Source organism: Artibeus jamaicensis, unplaced genomic scaffold (assembly GCF_021234435.1).
Source record: "Artibeus jamaicensis isolate MK-2021 breed Jamaican fruit bat unplaced genomic scaffold, CSHL_Jam_final scaffold_537, whole genome shotgun sequence".
Taxonomy (NCBI): domain Eukaryota; kingdom Metazoa; phylum Chordata; class Mammalia; order Chiroptera; family Phyllostomidae; genus Artibeus; species Artibeus jamaicensis.
Genome location: NW_026522047.1, coordinates 43,050,344 through 43,065,762, shown reverse-complemented (window position 1 = coordinate 43,065,762; position 15,419 = coordinate 43,050,344). Strand labels below are relative to the sequence as shown.

The following is a 15,419-nucleotide window of genomic DNA, read 5'->3' as shown; positions in this document are numbered from 1 at the left end:
CATTTCCATCTCCTCCGTGGTCCCTCTCTGGATTTCAAAAGACCCCCGCCTGCCCCACAGCCTGCATCACGGCCCCTTCCCGGGAACGTCCCAGTGATGGGGGGCCCACACCTTCTGAACGTGCGTGTTTGCATGTCCATCCAGATGCTTTTACTTCCAGGCAACTCTGGATGTCGTGATGAACCTCCAGTTCCACTACATTGAGAAGCTGTGGCTTTCCTTCTGGAATTCTAAAGCCTCCTCCAGTGACAGCCCTGCCTCTCTACCAGCCAGGTGACTGTCCTTGTCCCCCCGGACAGGCCTCATGACACCCACACTGTAACCCACAGACAAATGGGTAAACGTCCCAAGAACTGGGGCTCCTCCCAACCACGTGTTCTTTTTGACCTTCTGACAGTTGGCTTGTAATTTGTGTTGCCCATTCACTTGTTTCAAGTGAGTGATTTTATTGGTGACCATGTGCCATCCCAAAGGGAAGTCACCTCAGCTGTAGCCACAGTGGGACGCATCATTACCTTGGCTGCAGGTGGGGTGGGGGAAGGGACAGCAAGACCGCCATGGAGATACAAGCCAGGGTGGGCACAGGCCTCGTGTGGTCTTTCGGCCGCGGCTCACCTGATCTCCCCCATTCCCCCACAGTGACGAGGACCCCAAAGCCATCATCCTCCCTAAGGACAAGCTGGTGTCTCTGTGTAAATGCGACCCCATCCTTAAGTGGATGAGGAGCTGTGACCACATCCTCTACCAGGCCCTGGTGGAGGTCCTCATCCCCGACGTGCTGCGGCCAGTCCCCAGTAAGCAGCTCTCCGCCCTGCCCTCCCTCCTTCCCATCCCTGCACCCACCCTGTCAGGGTCCAGCGCAGACTTGGGACACCGAGTACCTGGGGGGAGCAGCAGCTCAGTCACCCCCGGGGATGCTCACCCTTGCCTGCCTGCTTTCCTTGTCACTGACCCAGGGGGAGAAGGCGGGGGGCAGGGGGCACCTGCTCTGGTGAGCGCTGCCCACTCGGGCTCGGGCTGGGCCTGGGGCTTTGAGCTGCTGCCCACTGCTGTGGGTTCTGGGCTCTGATGTCCCCAGAGGAGATCATGGAGGGTGGGGCCAAAGTCACAGGGTGTCTCTGCCCCTCTAGGCTCTGCATTTGCTAAAAGCCCTGAGGATGGTCTGAATCCAGTTTTAACCCACTTCACCCATGCTGAACCCCGTGTCTCTTTAGCACCAAAAGGTGGACTCTATAGTATTTTCTTCAGATTCCAGCATCCTTAATTGAGGAAAGGAAAAAAAAAAGAAATCATGGGCCTTGATGGCTAACACGCCTTGGGGTTGACATGTGCTGGGGGACCTTCCCAGGACCACCAGGACCTGGCTGCTAGGCCATTGGTAGTAGTGACAAAACCCACCACCAGGGGGCACCGGTCGTGCCAATCCTGACTCAGGCTCTCCGGTGGGCTCCTACCATCCTGCAGGTGGAAGCACTGTCCCAAGTTACGGGCCAGCAGGCTGGGCACTGAGGCCTTTCTCTTAATCAGCGACTCAGGGGGCACCACCGGTTGCACTTGGCAGGTGACCTGTGCACATTTTATGTCAGCACTTGGAAGACCTCATTCTTTCTTAACAAACTGGCTGCTGCGTTTGTGCCCCAATACAGGAAGCAGCAAAATGATTGCATTTGCCCTGCAGCCTTGCCTGCCCCACAACTAAGTGTCGTGTGCAACTGCGTGTCTGTATTAGGTTTGAGTTTGGGTAGCTTTACTTTGACATTTGGGGATTTTTTTCTCTTTTCTAGAGAGTCTTATTATTTGTTTCCTATTGTAAGCCGTCTCAAAATACGTTTAGAACTTGCTGGAATATATTTACATGCATGTGTATCAGAGTTTCTCGGTCTCAGCACGGCTGACAATGGGGCCGGGCCACTCTCTGTGGGGCCTGTCCCGGAGACTGCGGGGTGCTGAGCAGCATCCCTTCCCCCACCCACTCAATGCCAGGAGCACCCCCAGTCATGACAACCACAGATGCCCCAGGTATCACCCAGTGTCCCCATGGGACAGGGTCGCCCTGGGTGCGAACCCCCCATGCAGAGACGAACAGTCCTGCAGGCCCTGACTCCCACCCCGGCCCCCCACTGAGGGTCTCCCCAGGTTGCCCGGGGCCTGTGCTGCTCCTTTGTTCTCCTGTTCTCTGTTGCTCATTGGGTGGGAGCTTTCATAACATTTGCATATCTTATGCTCATTGCTGGTCCTGCTGGGAGAGACTCTGCCTTTCTCTCCATCAACACTCTGGTTCAACTTCCCAGGCACCTTGACACAGGCCATTCGCAATTTTGCCAAGAGTCTGGAAGGCTGGCTGACGAACGCCATGCGCGACTTCCCACAGCAGGTCATCCAGACCAAGGTAACTCCTGGGGTTGGGGGCTGGGCCTTCAGACCTCACCGCTGGCCAGAAGCAGAGGCCACAGGCCTGGGGACCCCTCAGGCCCGGCTACCCTGTCAAGGGAGGGGCCTGGGAGGGGCTCAGAGGAGGGGGCTCCTCTCCCTCTGCTCTAGGGGAACTTGACCACTGGACCCCAGAGTGTGTCCTGAGGATCAGTGGTCCCTTCAGGAAGTCCTGAGGATGTAGGATGGGCGCTGTCAGGGAGGGTCACAGTGGAAGAAGCCATTTAATGTGACATATTTGAGTCAACTCACAACAGATGAAATGTTTCTGTGTTTGTGAAAAGACAGGAATTTAATCTCCTTGCTTTACTCTTTCTACTATAGTCTTGGCCACAAATAAGAATTTAAACGTGAACAGTTGGCCCACATGAAAAAAGAGAATAACCTTGGCAACTGTTCTTGCACACATTTCTAAAGGAGCTGCCACGTACAGAGGAGGCCAGATTCTGGGCATCTGGTCTACCCGCCTACAGCTGGGAATTGCTCTGTTAGGCTGGTGATACTGCAACTTCAGGGACAGAAACAACTGCCTAGGTAGTTGGTAAATTGCAGATTTCCAGGCCACCCCCACAGAGTGTGACCCAGAGGTACCCGGAAACCTGTATTTTCACCAGCCCCTCCAGAAGGTGGAAGGAATTAAGTTCTAAACCACCTATGCCATGGTGTCTGCTATAGACGCCATGTGATGCATTGGTAACATCTGTGTCTTCACTGATTCTCACTCTTTGGGTCCTTGAGACTGTCAGACAGGTGCACCCTTCCTCCGTGCCCCAGAATTGGAGGGCTCTGTGCATGAGCCCACACCCTCCAAGGAGCAGAGAGAACAGGCTTCCCCTACACGTGTGTGTGCATGCAGTCATGCATACGTGCATTCGTGCGTGCATGCATGCGTGCAGCTCACCCTCTGGTGCCATCTGTGACCACAGGTCGGTGTGGTCAGTGCTTTCGCCCAGACCCTGCGGAGATACACGTCCCTCAATCACCTGGCACAGGCGGCCCGGGCCGTGCTTCAGAACACTTCCCAGATCAACCAGATGCTCAGCGACCTCAACCGCGTGGACTTTGCCAATGTGCAGGTGACTTTCCCCAACAAGTTTCCCCACAGCCAGGGACAGGTCTCCGGAACCAGTCTGGAGAGCGGGGGCAATGTGCATGTGCCCCCAACCCCTCTATCCAGCCCCCCACTATCTAAAAAAGTGCACAGACCCACCAACTTGCGCTCACAGCAAAGCGAGGGCACATTTCTGTTGCATGAACCAAATTCAGGGTTGGCCCACCCAGGGATTCAGGTCTCACTCCAGGATGCCCACTGATGGTACCTGGCTGCAACTGGGAAAGGCCAAGGGTAAGGATGCACGCATGCTTGCTGTGAGGTCAGGCCTGGAGCACCTGGTGCTCAGGAGATAGCCACAGCCAGGTCACTGTGCCATCACCCGTGACACTGGTGTGGGGGCTGTCGCTGACCCACTGCCCTTGCACCCACAGGAGCAGGCCTCGTGGGTGTGCCAGTGCAAGGAGAGCGTGGTGCAGCAGCTGGAGCAGGACTTCAAGCTGACTCTGCAGCAGCAGAGCTCCCTGGACCAGTGGGCCAGCTGGCTCGACAATGTGGTCACCCAGGTCCTGAAGCAGCACGCAGGCAGCCCCAGCTTTCCCAAGGCTGCCCGGCAGTTCCTGCTGAAATGGTCCTTTTATAGGTAAAAGCCCCTTAATCTCCCCAAGAATTCTGGGAGGGTGAGGGTGGGGGGCGCTACAGGTTGTCCTACAGGCCTCGTCTGAGCACGCTGGCTCCTAGGGCCGGGCCAAGCCCAGAGCCCCCTGTGACCTTAAGGTGGGTGGAAGGCTTCTGCAGACAGAAATCATCCTTGGGCCTCATGGAGAATCACAGCAGCTTGATGCATGCGCTTATTTCTGCTCCCTAGCAAAACTCACCAAGTGGCACTAAGGGGAGTGGTGAGGAGGCATATACCCCCAGAACAAAAAGAACAGGAGAGCAGGGGATGGCAGAGAAGAGAGGAGTGAGAGCGAGAGTTTGGGAGATGGGGCGCGGTGGTCAGTTAGGTCAGGGACCCCGATGGGGATCTGCCATCGGGCTTTTATCTCCTCACTGCCAAGTCCAAACAGGAGGCAAAAACAGGCGTCAGTTCCCCTGTGGTCCATGCGTCCCACAGAATGGAACTGGGCAAGGATCAGGTGGATCAGGGAGTATATATTTTTAAATTATACACAGTCCTGGCTGGTGTTGCTCAGTGGATTGCATGCCGGCCTGTGAACTGAAAGGTCACGGGTTCCATTCCCAGTCGGAGCACCTGCCTGGGTTGCGGGCCAGGCCCCCAGTAGGGGGCGTGCGAGAGGCAACCAATCACTGTTTCTCTTGCACATCGTATTCCCCTCCCTCTCTTTTCCTCTCTCTAAAAATAAATAAAGTCTTTTATAAATACATAAGTTATATATGTAAATACATTCTAGTTAAACATAATTTATATACATATGGAACTAATTATTACTATGTATTAATATATAAAGAGATTTATTTCAAGCAACTGGCTCCTGCAGTGGTGGGGGCCAGCGAGTCTGAAGTCTGGAGGGCTGGCCAGCAGCCTGGAGACTCTCCAACCAGAGCAGACTCTGTGGCCCATCTTCCTCACTTCATGGCAACTGATGATAGAGGTGAACCTCAGCCACAAAACACCTGAGCGGCACCAAGGCCACTGTTGGATTGAATGACTGGACACTAGAGTCTGGCCAGGCTGACACGTAAACCCTCCCCAAAAGCAACCATGAGAGAGAAAAATATATGGAGAAAGAAAAAATGTGAGAAAAATCCTGAAAGAAAAATGAAAGGATTGGATCCAGGAGGTTCAATATCCAAAGGATAGGATTATTTTTAAGTGAGGGAGAAAATGGAGGGAAAGGAAATAATAAAACCATTATTAAGAAGCTGTCTCAGGACTGCAGGGCGAGAGTGACCAGCCTGAAGAAGCGCCACAGCCCTGTCACAAGGAGCGGCAGCCTCCGCAGGGGGCGTCAGGGCAGCAAGGCCGGGGGACAACTGTGCAGGCTTCCAGGAGGGAGTGACTGGACCGCTGAAGGCCCGGAACAGTGTCCTCCGACTGAGCCGGAATGCAGCATCCAGTCGGCCAGAAATCAGTACCTTCAGAATTCCAAAGGAAAAGTATCCAAGCTGCAATTCCGACCTGCCCAGACAGAAGCAAGGGAACTAGGACTTCACAGGGGACACCACCCAGAAGACACGGAACGTGCTTGCTGACAGCAGCCCAGCAGTTTTGCCGGGGGTCCTGGTCTCAGTGAGAAATGTGTGGAGAACAGCATTTTTTAAGGAGGCAGTTAACCCCGGGAAAATGATAGCCATTCTAAGGCTTTTAGGCCATGCATGGGCCAACTGATCGGGGAGCTACAGCCGGCGGATCGGACCACCCTTCACCTGATTGTGCAGATAACATGTTGTCAGCACTTAGCCGTACTCATTCATTTATGGATCCTTAGCGGAATGGTGACCATGTGGCCACAGAGCTGAAAATATTTACTGTCTGGGTCTGATTTAAAAAAAACTTTGCTGGTCTCTCAGCCAACCACCCAGTAACTCCGTTCTCAACTCCCTCCTCATGTTCTACTCTAGCCTTGCTGCCTCGGGGCCTTTGCACTGCTGCCCCCACCTGGAACACCCTTCCCCCAGATAGCTGTGTGGCTGGACCATCACCAGAGAGGCCCCTCGAGACCACCTTACATAACAGCATGCGCCTTCTCCTCCTCTGCCCCCCATGCCCCGCTGTTCCTCATGGTCACCAGTCACCTTGCTCTGTCCGTTGTTGGTCATGATTGAGCACAGCCCTCAAGAGCCAGGACGTTGCTTTTGTCTACTGCACTGTCCCCAGCACTGGAAGTTGAGGGAATGAACAAGGAAGGTAATGTGAACCTGATACATTGTCTGGCTCTGCTGAGAACTCAGCACTACGTCGCCGCGTAAGGGAATGCTGACTGAGCGCAAAAGTGCTGCAAACCAGTGTTGAGACAATAGGTGAGGAGGGGGCACAGAGACAGCGTCCCCGTGGTGGAGGGTCTCGGGGACAGTCGTGACCTGAGGAGTCGAGAGCAGCAGGACAAGCCTGTGACATGGAAATGTGCAAACAAGAGCACAGCTGGGGTTGAAAGGGGTCATTGCCTCTGTGGCATAGGGTGCTTTTCTCTGTGGGGACTGGAGCACTACCTGACTTACTCCCATTAGGTTTAAGGGCCTTATTTCCACAGCATCCACCAGAAGATGGCAGATGGGTGAGCAGGGGCTTCGTGGGAGGTCGCTGAGCTCGGGTTGAGCTGATGATCCTCCTGCAGGAAGCTACCGGCCCATGTGGAGAGCCCCAGACCTACCAAGTGACCATGCAGACAGTTTGGAAAAGCTACTTGAGCTGAAGCATCACACCAGAGGCTGGGTTCGGGGTGGGGAGGACCTGCAGGGTGGGCCCCAGGTGGGGAGTGAGACCTGCGGCATGTGGACCTGCGGCCCCTCACCGAGCGGCAGCAGACGGGCAGTGTCTGAGCGGCCTGAGCTGCAGGGGCGTCCAGACCTCTGTTGCCTTGTGGCTGACAAACAGCGTCCCGGAGAAGGCAGCTGTCACAAAGTCAAACCACACACAGCTTCCTGGGTAGGGAACAGAGGGAGGGGTGGGGAGAGGCAGAGGGAGGCGAGCAGGAGTGACAGCCTCCTGCCCAGGGACCTGCAGTCCATGTTCATTCATTTACTTAAGGGGAGTTGGCCAGACAGAGCCGAAGAAGCTTCTACAGAGAAAACGCCCCACAAACCCCGAGCCCTTTTACCTCCTTACAAGTGCGGCCTTTGTGTTCATGAATGGCCTTCAAGTGATCTTTGCTCTCTACAGTGCAAGTTTGGACACAGTGACCACCCGGGTTCCTTCCATGGTTACCCTTCCTGAGTCAGCTCAAAGCCACAGCCAGCTAAGCCAGCTCTTTGTCTCTATGGCTGAACGAGACTGCCTTCACAGTGTGTCTACGCACTGGCTCAGGAGGGTGCCAGAAGGTGAAATACACTGAAGTCGTCCACTGTCTTTACAGACTGGCCTGCGGCCCTATTTTGAACACACAAGTTCAGCGAAGGCACATTAACATGTCCAAACATTTGAGCAAACACTGGTTGGCACTGGATGGTGTCAAACCCGAAGTGGCCAGGACCCCCCACGGACAGGAGCCAGGGCCAGGCGTTTGTGGGGAAGATGAGGAAGCAAAGCAAGGACGTGGTCTCGTTGGCCACAGCTCCGGCAGCTGCCTTGTTTGGGAACCAGCTGTTGGTGGTTCCTCCTTTGCAAGTTTCTCTCTCAGGCTCCAGGGCACTGATGTGGCTTAGATTTTGGTTTGCTTACCAGACTCAAGGCATCAGAGCCACCCCAGGGTGCTGACCCTCTCAGTCAGTTACTGGAACGGTCTGCCTTTCTCCCTGTCTTGCCCTTGCCTGTTCCTTTCTTTGCTACAATAGCAATTAGACTCGATTGAGAGTAGGTGAGCTCCGAGATGGGCATTTTAGTGTCTGTGGCCACTTGGCAGATGCATTTGTAGGCCATGGTTTCTGGTTGGGTCATGTTGAACGCTTACTTTAAATCAGGAGTCATTTTTTGATTTTTAAAAAGAATCAGATATAAAGTATTTTTGAATAATAGTTTTATAGGCATATGGCACACAACATGTGAACAAACGGGTGTGGCTGTGTGCCAATAAAATTTTATTTATGGACACTGAGGTGTGGATGTCAGGCACATTTCTTGGATCACAAGATAATTCTTCTTTTGACTCTCTTTCCCAGGATTTAAAATGTATTGGGTTAGCCAAAAAGTTTGTTTGTTTTCCGTAAAATGGTTCTAGTAGTGCTTAGTTGTCTTTAACTTCGTTTGAAATAGTTTTGTTAGATTGTATTGTGACAGCTGTCATATCAATGTGCATTTTAAAAAATTTCTCAAAATTGGTGAATTTTTGTGTAGCCATTTTAATATTGAAGATGGAAGGAAATATACTACATTTTCAGCATATTATGCTTTATTATTTCAAGAAAGGTAAAAACACAACTGAAACACACAAGATTTGTGTGGTGTGTGCAGGTGCTGTGACTGATAGAATGTGTCAGAAGTGGTTTGCAAAGTTTCGTGCTGGAGATTCCTTTCTGGACGATGCTCCACAGTTGGGCCGACCAGTTGAAGTTGACAGCGATTCAGTCGCGACACTAACTGAGAACAGCGAACGTTCTACCACGCGGGAGATAGCCGACATACTCAAAATATCCAAATCAAAAAAGTTATTGGTGAAAATGAAAAATATGTCTTATTTTACAGAATAAACTAAATGAACTTTCTGGCCCAATAAAAACTATTCTTAGCTCACAGGTTATGCAAAATCAGGCGGCGAACTGAGCTCAGTCTGGACTGGTTTGCCAACTGCAGAGGCAAAAGCACCCTGAAATTTTGTCTGGATTTTAGGTGCCTCAGGCATTGACCGGGGAGGCAGGGAGGGTGGCCTGCGGTGGGGGAGTCGTAACCGCACTGAAAAGTCTCCTTACCAAAGATGGCCTCTAAGGCTTGTATCTGAGACATCTGCCTGTCCCCTCCTCAGTCACGCTGGGACACAGGGGTGGTCTGGCAGCCAGCAGACCCCTTGTAGGTCTAAAGGGTCCCCAGACAACCTCAGAGCTGAAGAAAAGCCTGGTTCGCCTGCCTGGCGGGGCTCCATGCTCCCGGAAGGCGCCTAGCCTCTGTCTGCCCATCCCCCAGCTCCATGGTGATCAGAGACCTCACCCTGCGCAGCGCTGCCAGCTTCGGCTCCTTCCACCTGATTCGCCTGCTGTACGATGAGTACATGTTCTACCTGGTGGAGCACCGCGTCGCCAAGGCAACTGGGGAGACACCCATTGCGGTGATGGGAGAGGTGAGCGCCCCGGAGCAGCCTGCAGGGGTGAGAGGATGCTGGGCAGGACGCAGTGGACAGAGGGCAGGAAGGAGCTCTCCCGCTGGAGCCCACAGCCCTGGGGTCACCTCCACCCATTCACTCTCCCCCAGGGCAGGATTTCCTGCCTCCGAGTGAGGCCTCGTGCAGGGTTTTAGCTGGTAAAATCCATGTAACATAAACTACCCTTTGACCATTTTGAAGTGAACAATTCAGTGGCAACTATCACCTCAATCCAATTCCTGAACAGTCCATCACCCCAAAGAGAAACCCCGTCCCAGCGGCCATTCCCACCCCCTCCCCAGCCCCTGGCACCCACACACGCACTCCCTGTGTCTGGGTGCACCTGCTCTGCACACTTCACACACGGGGGGGCCACCCACCGTGGCTCCCCTGCCTGAGTGCCACGTGTTCACGCGTCTGCAGTGAATGTCTTCCTGGCTGGGTGACAGTCCAGTGCCTGGGCGTTCCGCGTTTACTTGTCCATTCATCTGCTGACAGACATTTGGGTTCTTTCCACCTTTTGGCCACTGTGAACTGTGCTGCAGTGAACATGTGTACATGCATTTTTGTTTAAACACCTGTTTTCAGTTATTTTGGGTACCTGCCCAGGAGTAGAATTTCTGGGTCATGTGGGATCGTTTTGAGGGAGGAAGGCGGTGACACACATGCACTTTTGGAACACAACAAATGCCGTTGACGAATGCCAGCTTTCCCTTCACTGTCCCCATTCAGAGGCCACAGCCCCGCACCTTGCTGGGCTGAGCGTCAGCACCCCTGACCCGCCACCCCTCACAGAGGCAGCGTCAGGGGGACACACAGCGTCAGGGCCGCTCCTTGTGTTAGAGCCCCTCCCTTACAAAGCCACAACCAGTTTGTAGCTGCTGGTGGTGACCTTGCTGACGTTCACTGGTGCCTGCTCTGCAGGGCCCTAACTCTGATCCTCTCTCTTCCAGTTCAGCGACCTCGCCTCCCTGTCGCTGACACTGCTGGACAAAGGTAGGCGTGTCCGTGGCTTTCCCACGAGGCTCTCCCCGCCTGTGGCCTGGTGGAGACCGAGGCAGCTCCTGGGGCGGGTTGAGGGCCTCGAGAGCTGGCACCCAGATGGCAGATGCCATTGGGGCAGCAGCCTCCGAAGGACGGGCCCCAGTGGGGCTCGGAGGAGCGGCCTGCTCCCTCCGACTAGCTTGCGGTGCTTTGGGGCGACCTTTAATCCTGATCCCTGGGCACCCCCACACCAGGAGCAGGGCCACAGCCAGGAATGAGGTAGAGGGGGCATCTGAAGGGGAGTGGGGCAGAAAATCCCTCCACCTCTGGTCCATTCCTGCCCCCACGGGCCAGAGGACCAAGTGCCAAGGGAAAACCTGCCAAGAATGTGACCCGTGCAAAGGAGTACTGGTCAAGGGGGCTCACAGTTAAGAAGGCCAGGAAGTGCCAGGTGAACCCAGACCAGAGCCCAGGCCTCTTCACGTCTGGGCACCTCTCTGAGGATGTGCTTCTCTCTCTCTCCCTCTCATGGCCCCCACCAATCCCCTTGTCCCCAATACCGACCCCACAGATGACGTCAGTGAAGACCGGAGCAGTGAGGCCGATGCAGACGCCCGCAGCCTGGGCGAGCCCCTGGTAAAACGGGAGCGCAGCGACCCAAACCACTCCCTGTAGGGACCCAGCACCGAGGCCCGTCCTCAGCTTCGCCCAGCCTCCTCGCACTCCACCGCAGTCGTGCCTCCTACCTGAAGTGACCTTGACTCTGACTCACGGGGTCCCAGGGCATGGGCACCCTGGAAGGACACGCTCTTCCTCCCAAAGAAAAACCATTGTTCCCCACAGCCAAAGGTGACGCCCAGTTCTCAGAACCCGAATGGCTCCCCTGGGCACCGCCCAGGTCTCCTTTTGCTCCAGGCCGTCTTAGTCCTCCCGTCTGCCAGCCTGCGGCCCCCAGGCCACTTCCGCACACCCTGCCGGCGGCTGGAGGGCTGCGCTGGGCGGGTCAGCACCTCCACATTGGGCTTCTGCTCCATTCAGCCTGGTCCAGTTTTCACCGTGATTTTTAAAACTCAGGCAGATCCCTGGAAGGAAGGGTGTCTCGCATTGGGCAGCTCTACACTGTCCGCTTCCCCAGAGACCCTTCCCTGTGCTGGGAAGGGACCGTCTCCACACTGCGCCCCACGGTCTCTTGTGCACAGGCTGTCCTCAGCCTCCTGTCCTGTGCCGACACAGGGAGGCCACCCCATGGAGTCCCCAGCTCTAGCTGCCCAAGGACCTCACAGCCTGTCCCTGGATGGCGGGCAGCCCACTGCCCCACGTGGCTTACGAACAAGTCCCAGAAATGGGCCTGCTGTGTCTCTAAGAGGTAGCACCAGAGGTGACCAGCAACAGGGAGGACTGTGGTTCTGTCCAAGGTCACAGCCAACAGGGAGCCAAACCACTGAGTCCGGAATACGTCTGTCGCAAGGGGGCCAGGGCAGTCAGTGTTTCCATGGTGCCCTCAGAGGGCCACCACCCGCCAAGTCTATGCAAACAGCCATGCCTGCAGCCTGCTCCACAGGCTCTTCTAGAAAGCCCGCCCTGGAATTGGCAATATTGGAGCACCGTGACCCCAGCCAGGTCCCGTTGAACTGTTCGAAGCTGAGATCTTCTCTGGGGACAAACAGACCCAAGGACTTGCACAGCCCTGAACTTCGGACTCCCGAACTGTGTCCACTGCGACACGTTGCACTTGGCCAGCGCCGTGCGAGAGTTCTGTCCCAAAAGGAACTGCAACAAAGACAAACTAGTCTAGGATGTGCCGTCGAATGCAATGCAATAGTTTCTCTCTTTGGAAATATGTTTATACCAATAGTTTTGTGCTCCAGTCTCCAGTCGTTATTAGAACATTTCTTGTGCATCGCAGCACATCTGCGATTTTCCTCATTCACGTCAAGCGGGAGTTCGGGGCGCACCTCAGCCCTTGCCTGGTGTGCGGAGTGGGGGTTGGGGTGGTGAGAAAGATGCGTGCTGATTCTAGAAGCCCAAAGTCCACCATGATCCCAATGTCTGTCTGGTCTCAGATTCCAGACTGAAGCAGAAACAGGCGGGGCGTCTTTAAATACGCACCCCCTGCTGGAGGCCCCGAAGTTCTCGTTCATGAACTGCCTCCACCCGCCTCTTCGCTCCCAGGGCCCGCTGGGTTCCGCCTTAGGCTCTGTCTTGACCTTTGCAGGATTCCACAGGAAGGACTGCAAATGACAGTGAAGACATGAGCCTTCTGTGCCCATTCTCATTTTGCATTGCAGTAGACACATTAAGCACACCCATTTGGGGGTCACAATCCACATGCCAACTGGCCCCGCCCCCCACAGCCAGGGGTCCTGGAGGATAAGCCCGCCCTCCCTCCCTCCCGCCGGCCCCCCAGGGGGTGGGGGGGGATGGAGAAGGAGTGTGTTCTTCAAGTTCTGTTTAGCAAGGCCAGCCCAGGGCCAAAGATGGCAAGAAACAATTCCCAGCCCAGGATGGTTGAGGCCATTTATAAATAGACTAAATCCATTCAGATATTATAGAATAAATCCACACTCCAGCCTCTGAAGCGGTCTGCCAGTGGCCCTCGAGGTTTACTTCGTAACGCGGCAGAGGCTGAAGCCCAGAACCCTCTCCGGACCAGTGCTAGAGCTTGTTCCAGATCCCCAACCCCTGGGCCCTGCCACAGAAAGCCTGACTCTTGGGACTGGGGTGGCGGCTGGGAATCCACAGCATGACCACCCCTTCCCAGGGGACCACAGGACCTTGAAAAAAACCCTGCAGAAGACAGGGACACCATTCCCAATCAGCTTTCCCTGGAATCAGCTTCTCACTGCCGGGCCGGTGCCCCATAGGCCCCCAGGGCCTCGGGCTCCAGAGCAGGCCCCTCTGTCCCAGGAAGAGGCCCTGGGGCCCCCAGGTGACGCTAGAGTCACCCATCACTCTCCAGGGCTGGGGCTCCGGGGTCTGTGCTCACCTCCCTACTCTGCTGTCACTGTCTCAACATCCTCCGACCTTTGAACAAAGGACCGGCATTTTGCTTTTGCCCTGGGCCCCCTAAACTCTGGCTGATCCTGAGGAACCACCCCTGCTTCGGGCCCTGACTCACCCCTGCCCTCTGGTGGGTCACAAATTTCAGCTCCTGAACAGCAGCCAGCCCTGGTCTTCCGCCTCAGAGAGCCTGGCTGTGTGGGGGGAGGCAGAGGCCCTGGAGGGGGAGAACCAGGCCCGCCCACTGGGCCTGAGTGGCTGGTGAGGGAGTGACCTTGGGTGATGCCCATGAGCTTGCTGCCCCAGGAGCCAGAGAGAGGAGTGGGGGGCCCTGCTGAAGGCCCACAGGCTGTCCAGTTCCTCCAAGGGCCCACTGGGGAGGGCTCCGGGGAGCAGGCGCCACACGGTAGGGGGAATCCAGTCCTACCAGGAGCCTCTGGGAGCTTCTGCCTAAAATCACAGAAGCTCCACTATAGACACTGTGGTCTGATCTCTTTTTGACGATCTTCCAAGGTAGGTGTTACCCCCATTGCACACATGGGAAAATGGAAGCTGCTGGCTGGAATGCAGACATGATGGCTGGAGCACCAACATCCATCTTAGGTTTTGAGGCGGATGTTATATAAATAGGATGTGGAGATGAGAAGGAACCTGCGTCCCTGGTGGTCATTACAGCCCTCACAGCCTCCAGTCAGAATTCAATAAGCCACAGTGTGGGGGAGGGGAGCGGGCATTGATATTCCTTCCTCCAAGAACTGATAGCAAGACTTCAAGCAAGATACAAGGTGCCCACACATACCCCAACTGAAGGGGTTAGTTAACTCTTGTCTGCCTTGCTCAAGACTGTTTGCTGAGCAAACACTGAGGGAGTGAGGGAGTGAGGGAGGTTTCTGAGAGGAGGCACTATTCCAGGTGGTCATGAGAAGATAAGGGAAAAGAGCGGAAATGTGGGGGAACGAGGAGGACTGACGAAGGAAGGAGTCCTGGCTGGTGTGGCTCAGTGGGTTGGGCGTCATCTTGCGAACGAAGGTGGCTGGTTTGATTCCTAGTCAGGGCACATGCCCGGGTTGTGGGTCATGTCTCTGGTTGGGGGCGTGAGAGGCAAACAATCAACGTTTCTCTCACACACTGATGTTTCTCTCCCCCTCTTTCTCCTTTCCTTGCCTTCTCTCTAAGAATCAGTAAAATCTTTTTTTAAAAAATTTTAAAGGATGAAAAGGAAGCCACCACCAGAATTTTTTGATCAGAGCTGGGCTGAATCTCACAGGGCGGGTTACTCATGAGGAGACTGGAAGCAAGGGGGTCCCCTGGGGATGCACCAGGGTTGGCGAGTGGGAGCTTCGGGGGCTGGATGGGAGGCTTCAGGGAGGGGTGGGGAAAGGGGCCGAGAGGCCTGCGGGAGCTCTGCACCCAGCGGCAGGCCCAGTGAGTTACAAAATCATGCTTGTGGCTTAGGACCAGCTTAGTTTCCTTTTAAATGGACCAGGATAGAAATAGAAAAGATCAGGAGTGTCTATGTAATAAAAATAAACATGGCTTCATAAAATCTGAATTTCAGTACGTATTAATATGCGTATCATACATATGTGTATGGTATTGGGTTGTATTGTATTGAATATTCATATGTATCACAAGGCACAATACCAGAGGGTATTTCTCACCCTATTTCGAGGTCACGGGTTCCTTCCAGAATCCTCTGTGATGCACGACTGGGGGGTCCGCTCCCCAGCATCCGTTCCGCCTCCTTCCGGGACGAGCCTTCTCCCACTGTTTTAAGCACCGTCTCTGTGCAGGTGCCCTCACTCACTGAAGGACACCGCTTCAGGCATTGTCCTGTGTGGGGGCAGCAAGGAGGCTGCCCTGGCCTGTGTATGGTGAGCGAGGGGGCAGGAGGGGACACAGGGGAGACAGGGAGGGCTGCCTAGATCCTGGGGAGGACATGGGGTTTCCTTCCAGGGTGGTGGCCCGTGAGAGGCCCATGACTGAAAAATGGATTGAGAAGCCCCCCTCAGGCCTCACGCGGACGCCTCCCTGGCATCAGG

The 15,419-nt window shown here is 55.0% G+C and overlaps 1 protein-coding gene across 5 annotated transcripts in view; it reads left to right on the top strand.

Moving 5' to 3' along the window:
- RFX2 (regulatory factor X2) overlaps positions 1–12,282 on the top strand; it is an 82,246-nt gene extending 69,964 nt beyond the window's left edge. For all 5 annotated transcript variants that reach the window (XM_053658546.1, XM_053658545.1, XM_037165298.2 and 2 more), the window contains 8 exons: positions 161–273; positions 640–794; positions 2,292–2,389; positions 3,357–3,506; positions 3,916–4,124; positions 9,219–9,372; positions 10,347–10,389; positions 10,949–12,282. In XM_053658546.1, coding sequence (XP_053514521.1) covers positions 161–273; positions 640–794; positions 2,292–2,389; positions 3,357–3,506; positions 3,916–4,124; positions 9,219–9,372; positions 10,347–10,389; positions 10,949–11,052 — 1,026 coding nt within the window. In that variant the 3' untranslated portion in view covers positions 11,053–12,282. The remainder of the gene's footprint in view (positions 1–160; positions 274–639; positions 795–2,291; positions 2,390–3,356; positions 3,507–3,915; positions 4,125–9,218; positions 9,373–10,346; positions 10,390–10,948) is intronic.
- Positions 12,283–15,419: the final 3,137 nt, after the last annotated feature.